At 44.1% G+C, this 13,967-nt stretch overlaps 1 protein-coding gene across 28 annotated transcripts in view; it reads right to left on the bottom strand.

Moving 5' to 3' along the window:
* Positions 1-3,564: 3,564 nt before the first annotated feature.
* The window catches only part of CLASP1 (cytoplasmic linker associated protein 1), a 265,300-nt gene continuing 254,897 nt past the window's right edge, over positions 3,565-13,967 (bottom strand). For all 28 annotated transcript variants that reach the window (XM_054043807.1, XM_054043805.1, XM_054043803.1 and 25 more), the window contains 2 exons: positions 8,290-8,406; positions 3,565-7,426 (listed from right to left, as the gene is read on the bottom strand). In XM_054043807.1, the coding sequence (XP_053899782.1) occupies positions 7,340-7,426; positions 8,290-8,406 (204 nt within the window). In that variant the 3' untranslated portion in view covers positions 3,565-7,339. The remainder of the gene's footprint in view (positions 7,427-8,289; positions 8,407-13,967) is intronic.

Here is a 13,967-nt window from a genome sequence, read left to right as displayed (position 1 = left end):
CAGGAGGCTGAACAAAACACAAAGGGTCTTCTAAGTGCCCATATTAGCTGAAATCTGCATCTCTAGCTTGCACTGCCTCATGCCTAATTTGTAACGCCTCAAACTTCAGAGCTTTATGGAAACTCTCTGGTCTTAAAGACCAGTCTGACCCACGAGCTGAGAATTTGCAAAGACACGGGTCAGACAGAATCAACGGAACGCTACCCGCCCCGTGCTCATAAAACTGACTGTTGGCACTGCCTCGGAAATGCCTTGGGAAATAGGCATTTGAGCCACATTATAGAGGACAGCCACACGGCGCAATGCTCCCACGTACTATTCCAATGAGCAGCATATCCAATCCGAGGTCTCAGCCCTGCAAGATGCTGAGCTCCCGCCACTGCACTGCAGCACCTCCCAAGAGATGGTCAGTTGAGTAGCCAGTGGGCAGAAGGGGGCGCAGACTGGTTCATGTATTGGTACTGGCACTCTCAGCAGAGAGACGGGTTAAATCAGGGGTCGGCAACGTTCGGCACGCGGCTTGCCAGGGCCGGGCCAGTTTATTTACCTGCTGACGCGGCAGATTCGGCCGATCGTGGCCCCCACTGGCCAGCACATCGCTCGCCCACGCCGCTTCTCGCCACCCCCATTGGCCCGGGACGGCGAACCGCGGCCAGTGGGGGCCGCGATCGGCCGAACCTGCCGCGTCAGCAGGTAAATAGACTGGCCCGGCCCGCCAGGGTGCTTACCCTGGCGAGCCGCGTGCCGAACCTTGCTGACCCCTGGGTTAAATGGACCTGAACACCCCACTCTAGTCTATCTAGGCAGAGTTAAGGAAAATTAGCAAAGGTTCCAGGTGGAACCCTACTGCTCCCTTTGGCTGTGCCATACCTGTCCTCTGGCAGGGGGATTTCAGTCTCCAGGACTTTCAAGCCAACACTTTTCATCAGCAATAAGAATTCTCTTCAAAGCCAGGAGAGATTAAAAATAAAAGCACTGTTACACAAGGCAAGGCCAGCATTCTACAAATTAATACATTCTACAGCTCCTTTCATTCAAGGATTTCAAAGCACCAGTAAAACACTAATTACACCTCACAACCCCTCTGTGAGGCATGGAAAGGGGTATACAGAGGGGTCACAACATCCCTAAGAAGCAGGGAAAGGGGTATATAGAGGTCAATTTCTTCACCACTGGAGTGGGATGTGTCAGGTATTAGACTGTAAGCTCTTCAGGGTAGGGACTGTCTGCAAAGTTGGGTTTGTACAGTCCCCAGCACAATGGGGCCCAATTTTTTGTTAGTCTTTAGGCACAACCGTAACATCAGGGGTCCCTGCACCTCACTGCATGGAGGCTGGATGGGTGTTTTTGTATAAAGGACCCAGAGAAATGCAAAAAGTGAGAACAGTCCGCTACTGGACAGCAACCACCTCTTTCAATCTTTGTTATGGCACTACATGGATGCATCAGAAATAAATTACTAGATGAGGTGAAATCTACCCCAGGCAAGGCAGTAGAAGGCCTGTGCAAAGCTGAAGTCCCATTTAAGTGACACATATGCCTTGTACTGACTTTCTTCCCATCTGGAGTGAACAAATGTTTTGGGGAACTCAGCATCTTACTGCTGCCTTCATTGAAAATGCCTGATGTGATTCCCCCTGACCCTTTCTTCAACTTCTTTACTTATTCCTATTTATTTATTTGTGGGACATTCCTTATTTCAGATCAAAACCCTCTTCCCATGCAGGAAATATGAACCTATACCACTACTCAAATCCACTGTTAGCCAATATGCGATGTTTGAGCTTGTTAAAGGAACATGGTCAAGATAAAAAATATACACTAAAGCGATTTTGTTTATTCATGTTATTACTAACACTTGATATTATTAGAGTTAAGGAAAATTAGCAAAGGTTTAGCAAAAATTGTTTGTAATTAACTCAGCTTAGAAAATGAAAACTAGACCAGTCAGTTTCACTTCCTTGTTCTCTGTCATTAGAGCCACATGAGAAGGTATTCTCCCTAATGCTCTCTAAAACAAATTCTTTCTGCAGAAACATTTCTAGTGCCATATTTTGCAAAAACCTTTCTGCGTTGTTACTAACTCCTGTGATTTTATTGAAAATTGTGCAATATTTGGCATTTTTCTTGAAGACCTAACTCCTGGAGTCAGGTGATTACTTGAGAATTTCAGCTTTTATTTTAAACAGGAAAAAAAAAAGTTTCTAGCTCTCCTGGTTGTGAAGAAAAGCTGGAAAATCGGACCCCTAACGGCTCAAAAACCAGAAGGTAAATTAAAAGAACCCAACGTTTATTATTCTCATTAGATCTTGTAATTTTTAAGCCAACCTCTTGATTTTAGGGTGGGTCTGACATGTTTTTTGAATGTTTGAGGTCAGCAATATTGCTTTCTAAATGCCTCAACTAAATTTGTGCTTGAATTAATTCAGTTTCGTCCAGTGCCTCTTATTAAAGCTCTAATAACTGTAGGGCTAAACTATAAATAGGACTGTGCATCCACACAAGGGGGTAAACCCTCCCTCCCCCTGACCTGTACACACAGTACCCAGCTTTTGGGCTAGCATGTAGGAATAAGCAGGGCTATTTGCCTACTTACTACTTCCCCAGAGCAGGTGGATGGGAAGTGGCAGGAAATGGGACAGGTCTCGCCCCCCACAAGACATTGGCTGCAATAGCTGGAAGGCAGAGGGGTTAGCGATTTGCTCCTGATACTGACCGGCAGTAAGTTACTATCCTCCCACCCCCCAACCTGGGAGCAAAGAGAAAGCAGGTGTCTCTAAGTCACGGCGCCTCCCAGGGCTACTCCTGTGGGGTGCAGCTTAAAGACCACTCCCAGCTTAGGGTCTAAAGTCAGACTCCAGGCCCTAATTCTGAACAGCACTTAAGCAGGTGCCTAACTTGAAGCACGTGTGTATGTGCATCCCAAAGTTTCTCCTGAACGGGGAACGTGGGGCTGCTCCAAGGCCACTGGGCTGACCTAGGCTCAGGTTTAAGGACATCTACAAGAGGGACTTGAAAACTTTCACCATCACCACCATAAGCTGGGAAGATACAGCTAGCAATAGGCTGCACTGCAGCAGGGAGTCAGCGAGGCTGAAGAGAGGGGGTTGAGAGACGGGAAAGCCAAGAAAGCTGAGAGGACAAGTACAGCAGGCCACAGCGCGCTAGCAGTGCACTGGCTTCATCTTCTGGCCTTTGCCTTAAGCCTGCATTAGCTGTGACAAGGACTCGAGAATTGGACTTTTTAGTCACTCACAACGCTACAACACGGCTCCTGAACTGCTTCAGCACTTATACCATCATCCTTCAAAATGGACGGTTGCCAAGCAACATCCCACAATCCTCTGGAATTGGGTCCAAGCCCCGCAATTGTAAGATCTATGGGGAAGAGGCTCTGTCTTAGTATTTGTCTGTAAAATGCCTAGCATGGTGGTGTTGCTATACAAATGATATCAACATTTGCTGTTATCAAACAAAAGATAAAAGCTTTCAGTCTATCCATGTGAATGAGCAGATATGAGATGTAGGTATCAAACAGTCATTTAAAGATGGCTCAGCAGGAAATTAAACTTAAGTTTCATTTATTCTAGGGCAAACTCAAAAGGTTTTATTTTATTTTTTTTTTAGCAAATTCTATCACATAAATGTTAACAAAAAAACATCTGTACATTTGCCATGATACACTCAAAAGTTAAACAAATAAGATATAAATACAGATATGGATGTAACATGACAAAAGCCAAAAAAAGAAGGAAAAAAGAAAAAAAAATACATGCGCATGAACACTGTGCCAACAAAATCATTTCTTATGGCTGACATTTTTCAGAGCAGTTTTTACTTCCCATTTAAAACATTATTGTTAGCAAAGTCCTGCTGTATTCTACAAAGTTTTATTTTCTGTCCCTTAATATGTCATATTATGCTTGATAAATAAAGGGATGAGGAGGGGAAAAGATTTAGATGACAAAGATGCGAGTTACGTTACTTATACAGGTTATTGGTAAGCTAGTAATAAGCAATAGAAAAGAAGTCTTGTCTTGTATTGTAATCCAGGCAAGCACACATAGTGTACCTTAAGAAAGCCACATGCCTCAATAATTCTGCACTACATGAGAGAACTACAGTACTTAAAACTGTGAGGGGGATGTATCAATTGATTTGCTCATGCCCATGGAGCACTGGTACAGCCAATGATAGAATGGCCATCCTTGTCTGAGATTTAAGCAACCCCACAGCCAAAGGGTGCTGGTATTTTCACAGTTCCTCACAGTCAGACTTTATAAGCATGGTGGGCAAATCAAAGAAACATTTTTCTTGTAAGATTCCAAAAATTGAAGCCCTGTATAATGGGCAGCAAGAAAAAGGCAGCTGTTGTAGGTGGCTACTGCTGGGAAAACATTAACACCGGCCTCACTGTCGCAGTGATGTCTCGCCCACATGCAGATCCTTCTCTGCAAATGTGCCCGCGGACACTGTCAGATTTGTAGCCAGAGAGACCTTTATGCTTGCGAAAGAAAATGATTGATCAGCTTTCAGAATGCAGAACACTGGAGATCATACAAGTGACATTCAGAGCTAGCCCTTTGAGTACTTCAAAGGAAAATCCGGTCATGTTCAAAACTCTAAACCAACCTTACTATGTACATTATACGCAAATGAATTTATAAATAATTGAAGCAGAATGCCTCCTACTGTTTACAGGTGTAACAGACATCTAGAGTACTCAAAGGATGAACAGTCCTTGATTGACTTGTGTAATGAAACAAAGTATCACATTAATAAGCGTCGGTTGATAAACAAAACAGTATCTGATTAAGAAAGTAAGGCCTGGTTCTGTGATTTGCAGCCCCAAGTATGCTAATAACATCTGGCAATACAAGCTCATCACTGAAGTCTCCAAGCAGCAGCAGCAACATATTTCACATGTATTTCTAAGAGACGAGTTGTTAATTCGTACTGTAGTGTCAGCATATGCGGTAGGTCAGTTTATGGACGTTACAGTGCATTCACTCAGTGCATACTAACAGTATTTTATAAAATATAGAAAATCATTTCAGAAGGAATTCAATTCACATAGATCTGCCACAGTGTGCCATTCAACCAAACAAACAGCAAACCGGGATGGAACAAGATCGGTCAGACAGCTGGAAGGACTAAGCACACAACACAGTCCATTCCGCAGGCTTTGCATTCCACTTCGGGGGTTTGGACCCCAGAAGATGCTGAACTGAGATGGGAAAAGAGACGTTTAAAATACTGACGGTTAGGAAAGCAGTTTAAAAATAAAACACCCTAAAAATTCCAACGGGACAGCAGATTGCTGCCAACATATTGATTGAATATTTCCTCAAAAGGGAAAATTAATTCACGTTAAACTAAAATAATTCAAATCATCCACAACAAGAATTAAAAAAAGAAGAAGAAAACCTCTAGCAAGCGTCTCGAGAAGGGGTGAAAGTGAATGGTCCATGCGAAGGGAGACTGGATTTTATTGGCTAGCGCAGGTTATAACAGCCTCCCTCCAATGAAGGCATTTTCGAGTCTGCGGTGAGTCTTTGGGGAAACACCACAACACAGGCTAGTAAAGATCTCTCTTATGACGGCGTTATATGCAGGAAGAGCAGCAGACAAATTGCCTGATCCTGCAGCCAGTGTAAGATAGGGCCCATCCTGAAAAAAACAGGAGCCGGATTGTCCCTTCCACTTTGTCACACAAGGGACGAAGGAGGCTGAAAAACCTGCTGCTTTGGGGCCCGATTCTGCTGGGTCCTGAGACAGCCTCAACTGTTATTGATTTCAATGGGAGCTGAAGGCCACTCAGCACCTCTCAGGATCAGGTCTTTCAACAAACTGATGTGGGGGTGTTGAGTCGACATGGCATTAGCCTTCCCTGGGTGGGTGTCTATGTGGACCCCAGGCCACTCTGCAGGGGATGTGCAGAGCCTGGGAGGGCCCCTCTGCTGGTATATTTCACTGGGGCTGGGTTGGTTCTAAGTTTTCCCCTCGCTGATCAGTCCATTCAAGAATTCCGCCAGCCTTGCCTATTACAGGGGCCCGATCCTGCCTGGGCTGAGCGACCCCATCTCCACTGAAGCCAATGGCAGCTGAGGGCACTCAACACCTATCCAGAGGTGCTAAGTGCCTTGCAGGATCGTACTCTGGTTCCGTCGGCGAAGAAGAGGTTAAAATGCTGGTTAACTACACTGCAGGCTTTTTAGGCACAAGGTCATGGGCGGGTGTGCAGGGGGGGGGGGGGGGGAGTGTTGTCTTATTAAACACTAGGGCCAAGCAGGAATATTTTGCCCGGTTAAGAGTTTCCCTTTCCATTTCCAAAGCCAAACGAGGCTCGGAAGTGTGGAGGGGAATGGCCCAGGGTAATCGAGGCTATTCATTATCCATCACCAGAGCTGTCGAACCAGAGTTGTAGATCAGCCCCTTTCAGAACAGACTTCAACGAAAATAAAGATGGCTCAGCTAGTTTCATAGACTTCGGCAAGTCTCCACTGCGCAGTCCTGACAACAAACCCACTATCCTGCCTTTGAAATGAACCCCCAGGGTCTTCTGAGCAACGGAAGAAGGTGGAAGGCCGGGCTGATGTTAACCCTGTTAGGTACAGGTGGGAGACCCGGGTTGCTCTTGTTAGACGATACTGCCGGGTGGGGAAAAGCTGCAGAGAAATTCTTAGCCCATATGGAAATCTGGAGCGTTAGCTATAAAACTTGGATTTTTGTCATTACTCAATAAAGGTACCGATCCGTCTTAAAGCGTTAAAAGCCAGAAGCATGGCAATATTTGCAAAGATTTCATCATCAAGAGCTTGCAGTTTAGGCAAGTTTCAGATCAGAGTTATAGAACGGGGACACACCACCGCACTTGGGAGATGAAGAGTCTAGCCAAAATGGGTTACATCCAGAAGGAAAAACTGCTCACACAGCAGGTAATGAATACATTAAAAAACAAAACTTTGTGTCAAATTAACTAAAAAAAGGGACTCATTTCGCTTTTAAGCATGAACATGTTATTTGGACTCAGTTCTGAAACACTGCAACCTAAACATATGGTAAAGATTTCAGCTGGCTATACCAATATGTTTAAGTATGGCTTTCTACGGTTGTTTTTTCTTAAATGAGGACTGCAACACAGGCCTTGCTTCCTTTACTTTCAGTACCAATCAGAGTCTACATAAAAGCTTTAAAGGACTAAAATACTGATTGCAATAAATATCTGCATGGCCTCCTTTAGCTGATGGGACGTGCCAATGAAGAAAGGGTAGCAGAAAGGTCTCTGAGAGGCACCGCTGATTGCTTCTAAGTCTACACACATGTCCAGATATATCCATTAACTGTGCGTTGAAACATCTGAAGATGAGCTGCTGTTACTATTGGTGGTCTGGGCCCTCTTTATGTACAAGTTTAGAAGCTTCATCTGGAAGATAAAAGAAGTTAGAAGAAGATCAAATAATCCAGAAAAGAAAGACAGCAAAAGTTCACTGGAAATATTAGGGCAAAACCCTTAAGTGTGGATCCTGCAGTGAGCTCTGTGTGGGGCAGGGATCTGCCCATGAAGGATCAAAGCATAAAGGAGGTGATAACATGAAAACAGATAGTTTCTAAAATAAAAAAAAAATTGGTAGCAGGAAAATATCTGGGGAGAAATCCTGTCTACATTGCAGCAAATGGCAAAACTCCCACTTCAGTGAGGCCTGAATTTTTACAGTCATTGTTGGCATTTTTCAGGGCATGGCCCTGATCCTGCAATCTGATCTGTGTGGGTAGGAGTCCTGTCTGTCGCTCTGTAGAGGCGCAGGGATCCACTCACACAGAACAGACTGCAGGGCCGTAGCCTACATATTATGAAATGTTCTTGATACCACACAGTCAGTGAAGACACAAGCCAGCAGGGGCATGTGGTATAGCCAATTAATTCTTGTATGCAGGACAGCGCTGGATTGAGGGCTTGTCTTCACTGCACTGTTAGCTCGAGCTGTCATGAGTGTTGCCCCTAACCTGACTCCTGTGCATACACAAACATGGACTGAAGCTTGAGTGTTGCCAATGCTCAAGCCAGTAAGGCAGTGGGGTCTCAGCTACTCCTTGCTGCTAATCCAAACACTCTGTGCTGCTCAAGGGTTGTTTTGCAGTGTGGCTGCTCTAAATCAAGCCAGGCTAAACTAGAGAGGGGTGAACTCAAGAGAACTAAGCCTGCAATGAAGACAAGCCTTCAGTTGCTGAGAGCACACACCGTTCAGTTACCTAGTAGAAAATATTCAAGAGGCTGTAACATTGTACCTTGCTTCCTGTGAGCTGTGCGAGGTGAGGTTTCAGTTCTTCTCCAATTACAGAATAAATTGCCACTAGGCAAAACACGCTGGCTTTGCGAACACTGCTCTCGGTATTATCGTACCCCTAGACCAGGAGAAACAAAAAGGTTGCACAAATCAAAGGTCACTTTCCAAGATCTTTTCCAATCAGTTTACTAATGGGCTGGTAAACACTTTACAAAATCAACAGAAAGACTCTCACTGAGTGTAATGGGCTCTAGATTAGGCTCGTGAGGAATTGTACCTTCAGTGGTGTATTTTGCTGGATCTGAGTTCTTTCTACTGCTATCATCCGTGATGAAGTTCCATAGTGAGTTCTGGATCCATAAAGGGATTAAACTAACACCGAGGGCTCAGTTCTGTCCTCACAAATATAGAAGAAACTCCCGTTGATGCCAGTTGGGTTGTAAGTAGGTGACAGAAGGAAGAATTTGGCTAAAACAGAGCCTAAGTCTTTCCATTGACTTCAATGGCCTTTGGATCAGACCTTCAAAGCTTGATATGGGAACGTAATAAAGTCCCTGATGGGCATGCGTTTGGCAGGATCGGACCCAAAGGCTGTTTTGTGAAGTGCATTAGGATCCTCAAATGGAAGCTATTTGTTTGTAGCACTCAAACCACCATGGCATCGAGGTGCGATAAAGTGCAAATTATTAATATTGTGTACTACTATCGTGTCTTTTTAAGACAGACAAGGTGGGTGAGATGTTGGTGAAAGAGACAACAGAAGATGGTCCAATAAAAGATATTCTCTCACTCACCTTGTCTCTATTATAGCCTGGGACCATTACGGCTACGACACTACAAACAATGGACGATCGTTTTTTTAAGATAATTCATTTATGCATGTAATATTTATTTTGAAATAGGAAAAGCACACTATGCTACGCTATGTCCTGTGCATATCTGCCAGGCCCAGCTGTTCAGATGAGCTACGTTACAATACACTTTCTGATTAACTTCAGGCAGGAACTACTTTGAGACAGTACATCATGTGCTCCTCGGGGCTAGTGGGCCACATCTCTAAAAACAGGAGAGACCTCAGACTATCCACCAAGCCATTGCAGCTCTATGGCTCATGCTGCTAGTTCTGCACTCAAGTGATCATTGATTAATGAATAGCAACGAGTAACAGATACACAGCTACTTTGGTGGACTGCATGCTACAGCTGGCATGTCGTTTCGCAGCGTTCACCCAAGCAGGGCTGGTATTTTTACTGAGGGGCCAGCACAGATTTCTACCAACATATTAAAATGTGGCTTTTGTAGGGGAGGAAGGAAGCTAAATATTGTTCTAAATTTGTAGATTACCTCCTGCCCCACTCCCGATTGTACTGAAGAGCATAATAGTTTGCACTTCTAGAGCAGATAGGTACTGATCTGGGGTTCAGGACAGCAGGCTTCTAGTCCTGGCCCTGCTGTGTGATCAAGGGCAAGTCACTTCCCCTCTCACCATTTTACTGTCTTGTCTGTTGAGCTCTAGAGGGCAGGAGCGGTCTCTCACTATGTGATTTTATAGCGCCTAACACAATGGGCCCCAGAAGTGGTCAGCTAATACAATATAAACCTTAAAAATATGTAATTTATTAATATTAAAATGTGTAATATTAATAATGATAATAAAGGTATTCTTATTACTTGAGATGCCATTACAAACTGGACATTTACCATCCACAGGAGTAAAATGTACGGGTATTTCCCATTCTGAGGCCACATACTGCCACTGTATCACTGTCCACACAGTTTTTATACCAGTTTAACAATTTTGGACGGGGTGGTGCTTTCTATTGCCATAGTTACATTGCTCTAACCCCTAGTGTGGACTCAGTTATTCCAGTATAAAGGTGCTTATACTGGTATAGCTTTTTCCCCTTCCCGACAGCAATAGCTGTACCACCATAAGGACTTGTCTACATGGAGACACCCGGAAAAGTGAAGGCAAATGAAGTGAAGATGTGGAAGTTAATGCGTGTAAGTTAAAGCACGTTAACCCCAGTTTGGATGCTCTCACTCAGGAATAAAATGGTTTTAGTTTGCCTCAGAAGGATTAAATTACAGCAAACTACAGCCACTTTAGTCCTGAGTGACAGCATGAGGGGTTGCTTAACATGCTTTAACTTATATGCACATTAACTTCACACCTTTGCTTGATTCACTTGAATTTTCCCGGGGGGCCCCATGTAGACATGGCCTCGGGTATGTCCACACTGCAACGGGAGATGCAACTGCAGCTCGGTAGGCATGTCTGTGCTAGCTTTGGTCTAGCTAGCATGGCTAAAAGGAGCAGTGAATGAGCAGCTGCATGGACAAGCTCACTTGGAGGCCTGGGTACGGACTTGCGTTCCTAGCCTGTGCTAGGGTCTGGGCCGCTGTGTCTCTACTGGTATTTTTAGCTGTGCTAGCTAGATGAAAGCGGGTTCGGGTATGTCTATCCAAGCTGCAATCACATCTCCCATTGCAGTGCACACATACTCAAAGGAAACTTTTTACCAGTATAACCACATCTACATTAGTGAGGTTGCACTGGTTTAACTATACTGGGATAGCAGTACAAATACTACCGGGATAGCCATACAATTTTTATGTGCAGATGAGGCCGTTGGCAATTTTAATTAATCCTTGTTAGTGTTATGTGTCTGTCTATTAATTACAATGAAAATTATCCAAAACATCACACACCGGACACATTCAAGATGCTGGGTAACAAGTTGAACTTTGTAGCCAGACACAAAAGACAGGATTTTAAAGGTAATTACGACTGTGGGCGATTTCATTTTGTAATATTCGGAAAGGTCTGAAATAATTTATCCTGTGAAACAGTCTTGAATGATTTTGATCATTAATCATAAATTACAGGGTCTTTTCGTTACCTCAATGATAGCAGAAGGAACCGACAAATATAAAACGGGTAAGTAAAATGTAAGTATGTATTTGATTGCCCAATAGACAAAAGGCCTAACTTATCTCTAGTGCAACCCCACGGAAGCTAGGTGAGTTAAACCAGGGATGAATCTGTTCCAGGGTGGAGTTACATTTAGTTTTTAGTGTTTATAATGTGGTTATTTGCAATGAAAGGTGGAAACAAATAAAATGTGGCCAAAGACTAGCATGTAAACTGGAGCTGGCCGATCACTAAATGTGAGGGCTCATTCTGCAATGGTTATTATATGCAGCCCTTGCTCCAGCATAACTCTCATAACCTCAATGGGACTTTTGCCTGAGTAAAGACTGTTGGGATTGGATCTCAACTTGTTCCAAAGGGGTGTTTAAAGCATCCTTTATCCCAGATGATCTTGCTGAATGGGAAATACAATCCCCAGCTGGTCTAGCAGTCAGATAGAAAAAGGCAGAAAATATTGACAACCAGACTAAAAAAAGTCATAGCTAACTGAACACAGCCCAAACGAATGACAAATCAAATTTCCCAAGATAACATTACCTGACTTGAATCTTCTATCCCCATACCTCCCATACACTGACCTTTATGTTTATTCTTTTAATTGTATTTGAATTTTTATTCCATAAAGTGACGATAACAAAACTGCAGCACTATGTGGCACTGGAGAGAAGATCAGGAATCATACTGAGGCACGTGACAGTAGTTGCTCTTTGTGCGCCCCCAGCCCAAGGCTGACCCCAGCCTGAAATACTGTTTTGGGCTGTGTTTTCAGACAGAAGAATCCTTTAGTTGTGTCTCTCTTTACAAAAAGAGAAACGCTCAGGGTGTCTCTGTTCCTGCCTTGTCAGTTCTCCATTCCTTCTGGTCTCATCTGAAATCCTCTTTCGACCCTTCCCCATGCCATTTCTTTTCTAATTTCAATGTTGTAGCTGTATTTAAGCCTGTGAATTGTTTTTCAGATAACAAGCTCTGTACAATGAAGTTGTACTGCTGAATGACATGAGACAAGGGCTTTTTGCCTATTCCAGGTAATGGCTAAAAGACCTTTTGAAATGTAATTGTGATGTCAGAAGGCTTCACCTCATGAGACTGTGGTAAAACTGACAAGACGATTGATTAGAGGAGGAGCGCAGACTCTACCTTGGAAAAAATGTTTGGGTTCCATACACATTACTGTCTTGGCTTTGCAACATTCGTGCAGGGTGAATCAGTCACTGAAAGCCAGGAGGGAGTTCACTAACTCTATGACTGAAATTTACTAGAAAAATGAAAGCCACAAAATATCTCCGAGGACAGGACTCCAGAGAGAGGCAGGGCTGTGCACTCTCGTTTTCACAACACGCTCCGACATCAGGAATAACCTTAGCTGCACTTAAATATTTATGCTACGTGTTCCAACAGCGCTTCTGTTCGAAGAGAACAAAAGGAGGAGAACCTTGATACCGTAACTTAGGTTTATCCTGTAAAGTCACGGTTCCTTACTCTATTCAGGTGGAGCAGGTCTCCATTAGAAACTGTTTCCAAGGTAGCCATGTCAGTTAGGAGGGTGATTTTTTTGGTAACATTTCTCTTCCGGCAAAAGCCCCAATGTAGATACGGTTACACTGGCACAAAAGTGCTTTGGCCAGATGATCTTATTTCACTCGGGAAATTGGTAGAAGCTATAATGGCAAAAGCACTTTTTTTGCCAGTATAAGCCATGTCAGCACTAGGAAGGTTTGCCATTAGAGCTATGCTAGTATATCTGTTCCAACTAACCTTTTCTGGCCTCAGTGTCAGATTCTGGCTGGCCTTGCAGGGGCGCACAAAGTGGGGGAGAAAGGAAGTGCAAAGAGCCTTCCCCTCACTAATGCCCTGCACAGGGGTCAGCTGCAAGGTGGCTGTGGAGTGACCACTGCCCCATAGCGAAAAGCTGGCAGTGCCCAGCAGAAATGCAGGCTGCTTCCATTTACACAGTGGCAGAGCTGCCATTGGCATGTGTGCTTCCTTGGAGACCCAGGAATTCTGACAAAGGGTTCATCTACAGCGATCGATCTATCGGGGATCGATGTATCACTTGTAGTGTAGACGCGATAAATTGATCCCCGATTGCTCTCCCGTCGACTGCTGAACTCCAGCTCGGCGAGAGGCGGAAGCAAAGTCGACGGGGGAGCCGCGGCCATCGATCCCGTGCCACAAGGATGCAAAGTAAGTCATTCTAAGTCAATCTAAGATACGGTGACTTCAGCTACACTATTCTCGTAGCTGAAGTTGCGTATCTTAGATCGATCCCCGCCCCAGTGTAGACCAGGCCCAAGTCAGCTGGAATTCTGCCTGAGAAACTCCTCCTGTAACATACAGGGGTGTGCCTGTAGGCCATAACCCGACCCTGGCCTTGTACAACAAGATCCTTATCCAGCAACTTGAAAATGAAACAGATCCCATGAATGTACCTTCAAACTAATTCTGCTTTTTAGGATGTAGGGATCACAGCCATTGCAGCTGAGCTGTTCACACACATTTCACTGTGGTACACTGATTACTAGTATACTTGACATGGTTACCTTTAAAGCACTGCACCAACATTATCTGGCTGAATGATGGCAACAATGACTTTCTGTTCATATAACATCTTCCATCCAGAAGATCACAAAGTGGTTTGACAAATATGAGAAAAGGATCTGCATGATCAGCATAGATTTCTAAGGTGGTAAGGTCACTGTCAACACTAAGAGTTCAAAAATCATGAGTTAGTCTCCAAAAAAACA

Source organism: Malaclemys terrapin, chromosome 11 (genome assembly GCF_027887155.1).
Source record: "Malaclemys terrapin pileata isolate rMalTer1 chromosome 11, rMalTer1.hap1, whole genome shotgun sequence".
Classification (NCBI taxonomy): Eukaryota; Metazoa; Chordata; order Testudines; family Emydidae; genus Malaclemys; species Malaclemys terrapin.
Note: the sequence above shows the minus strand (reverse complement) of the source record. Positions and strands in the feature narration are given on the sequence as shown.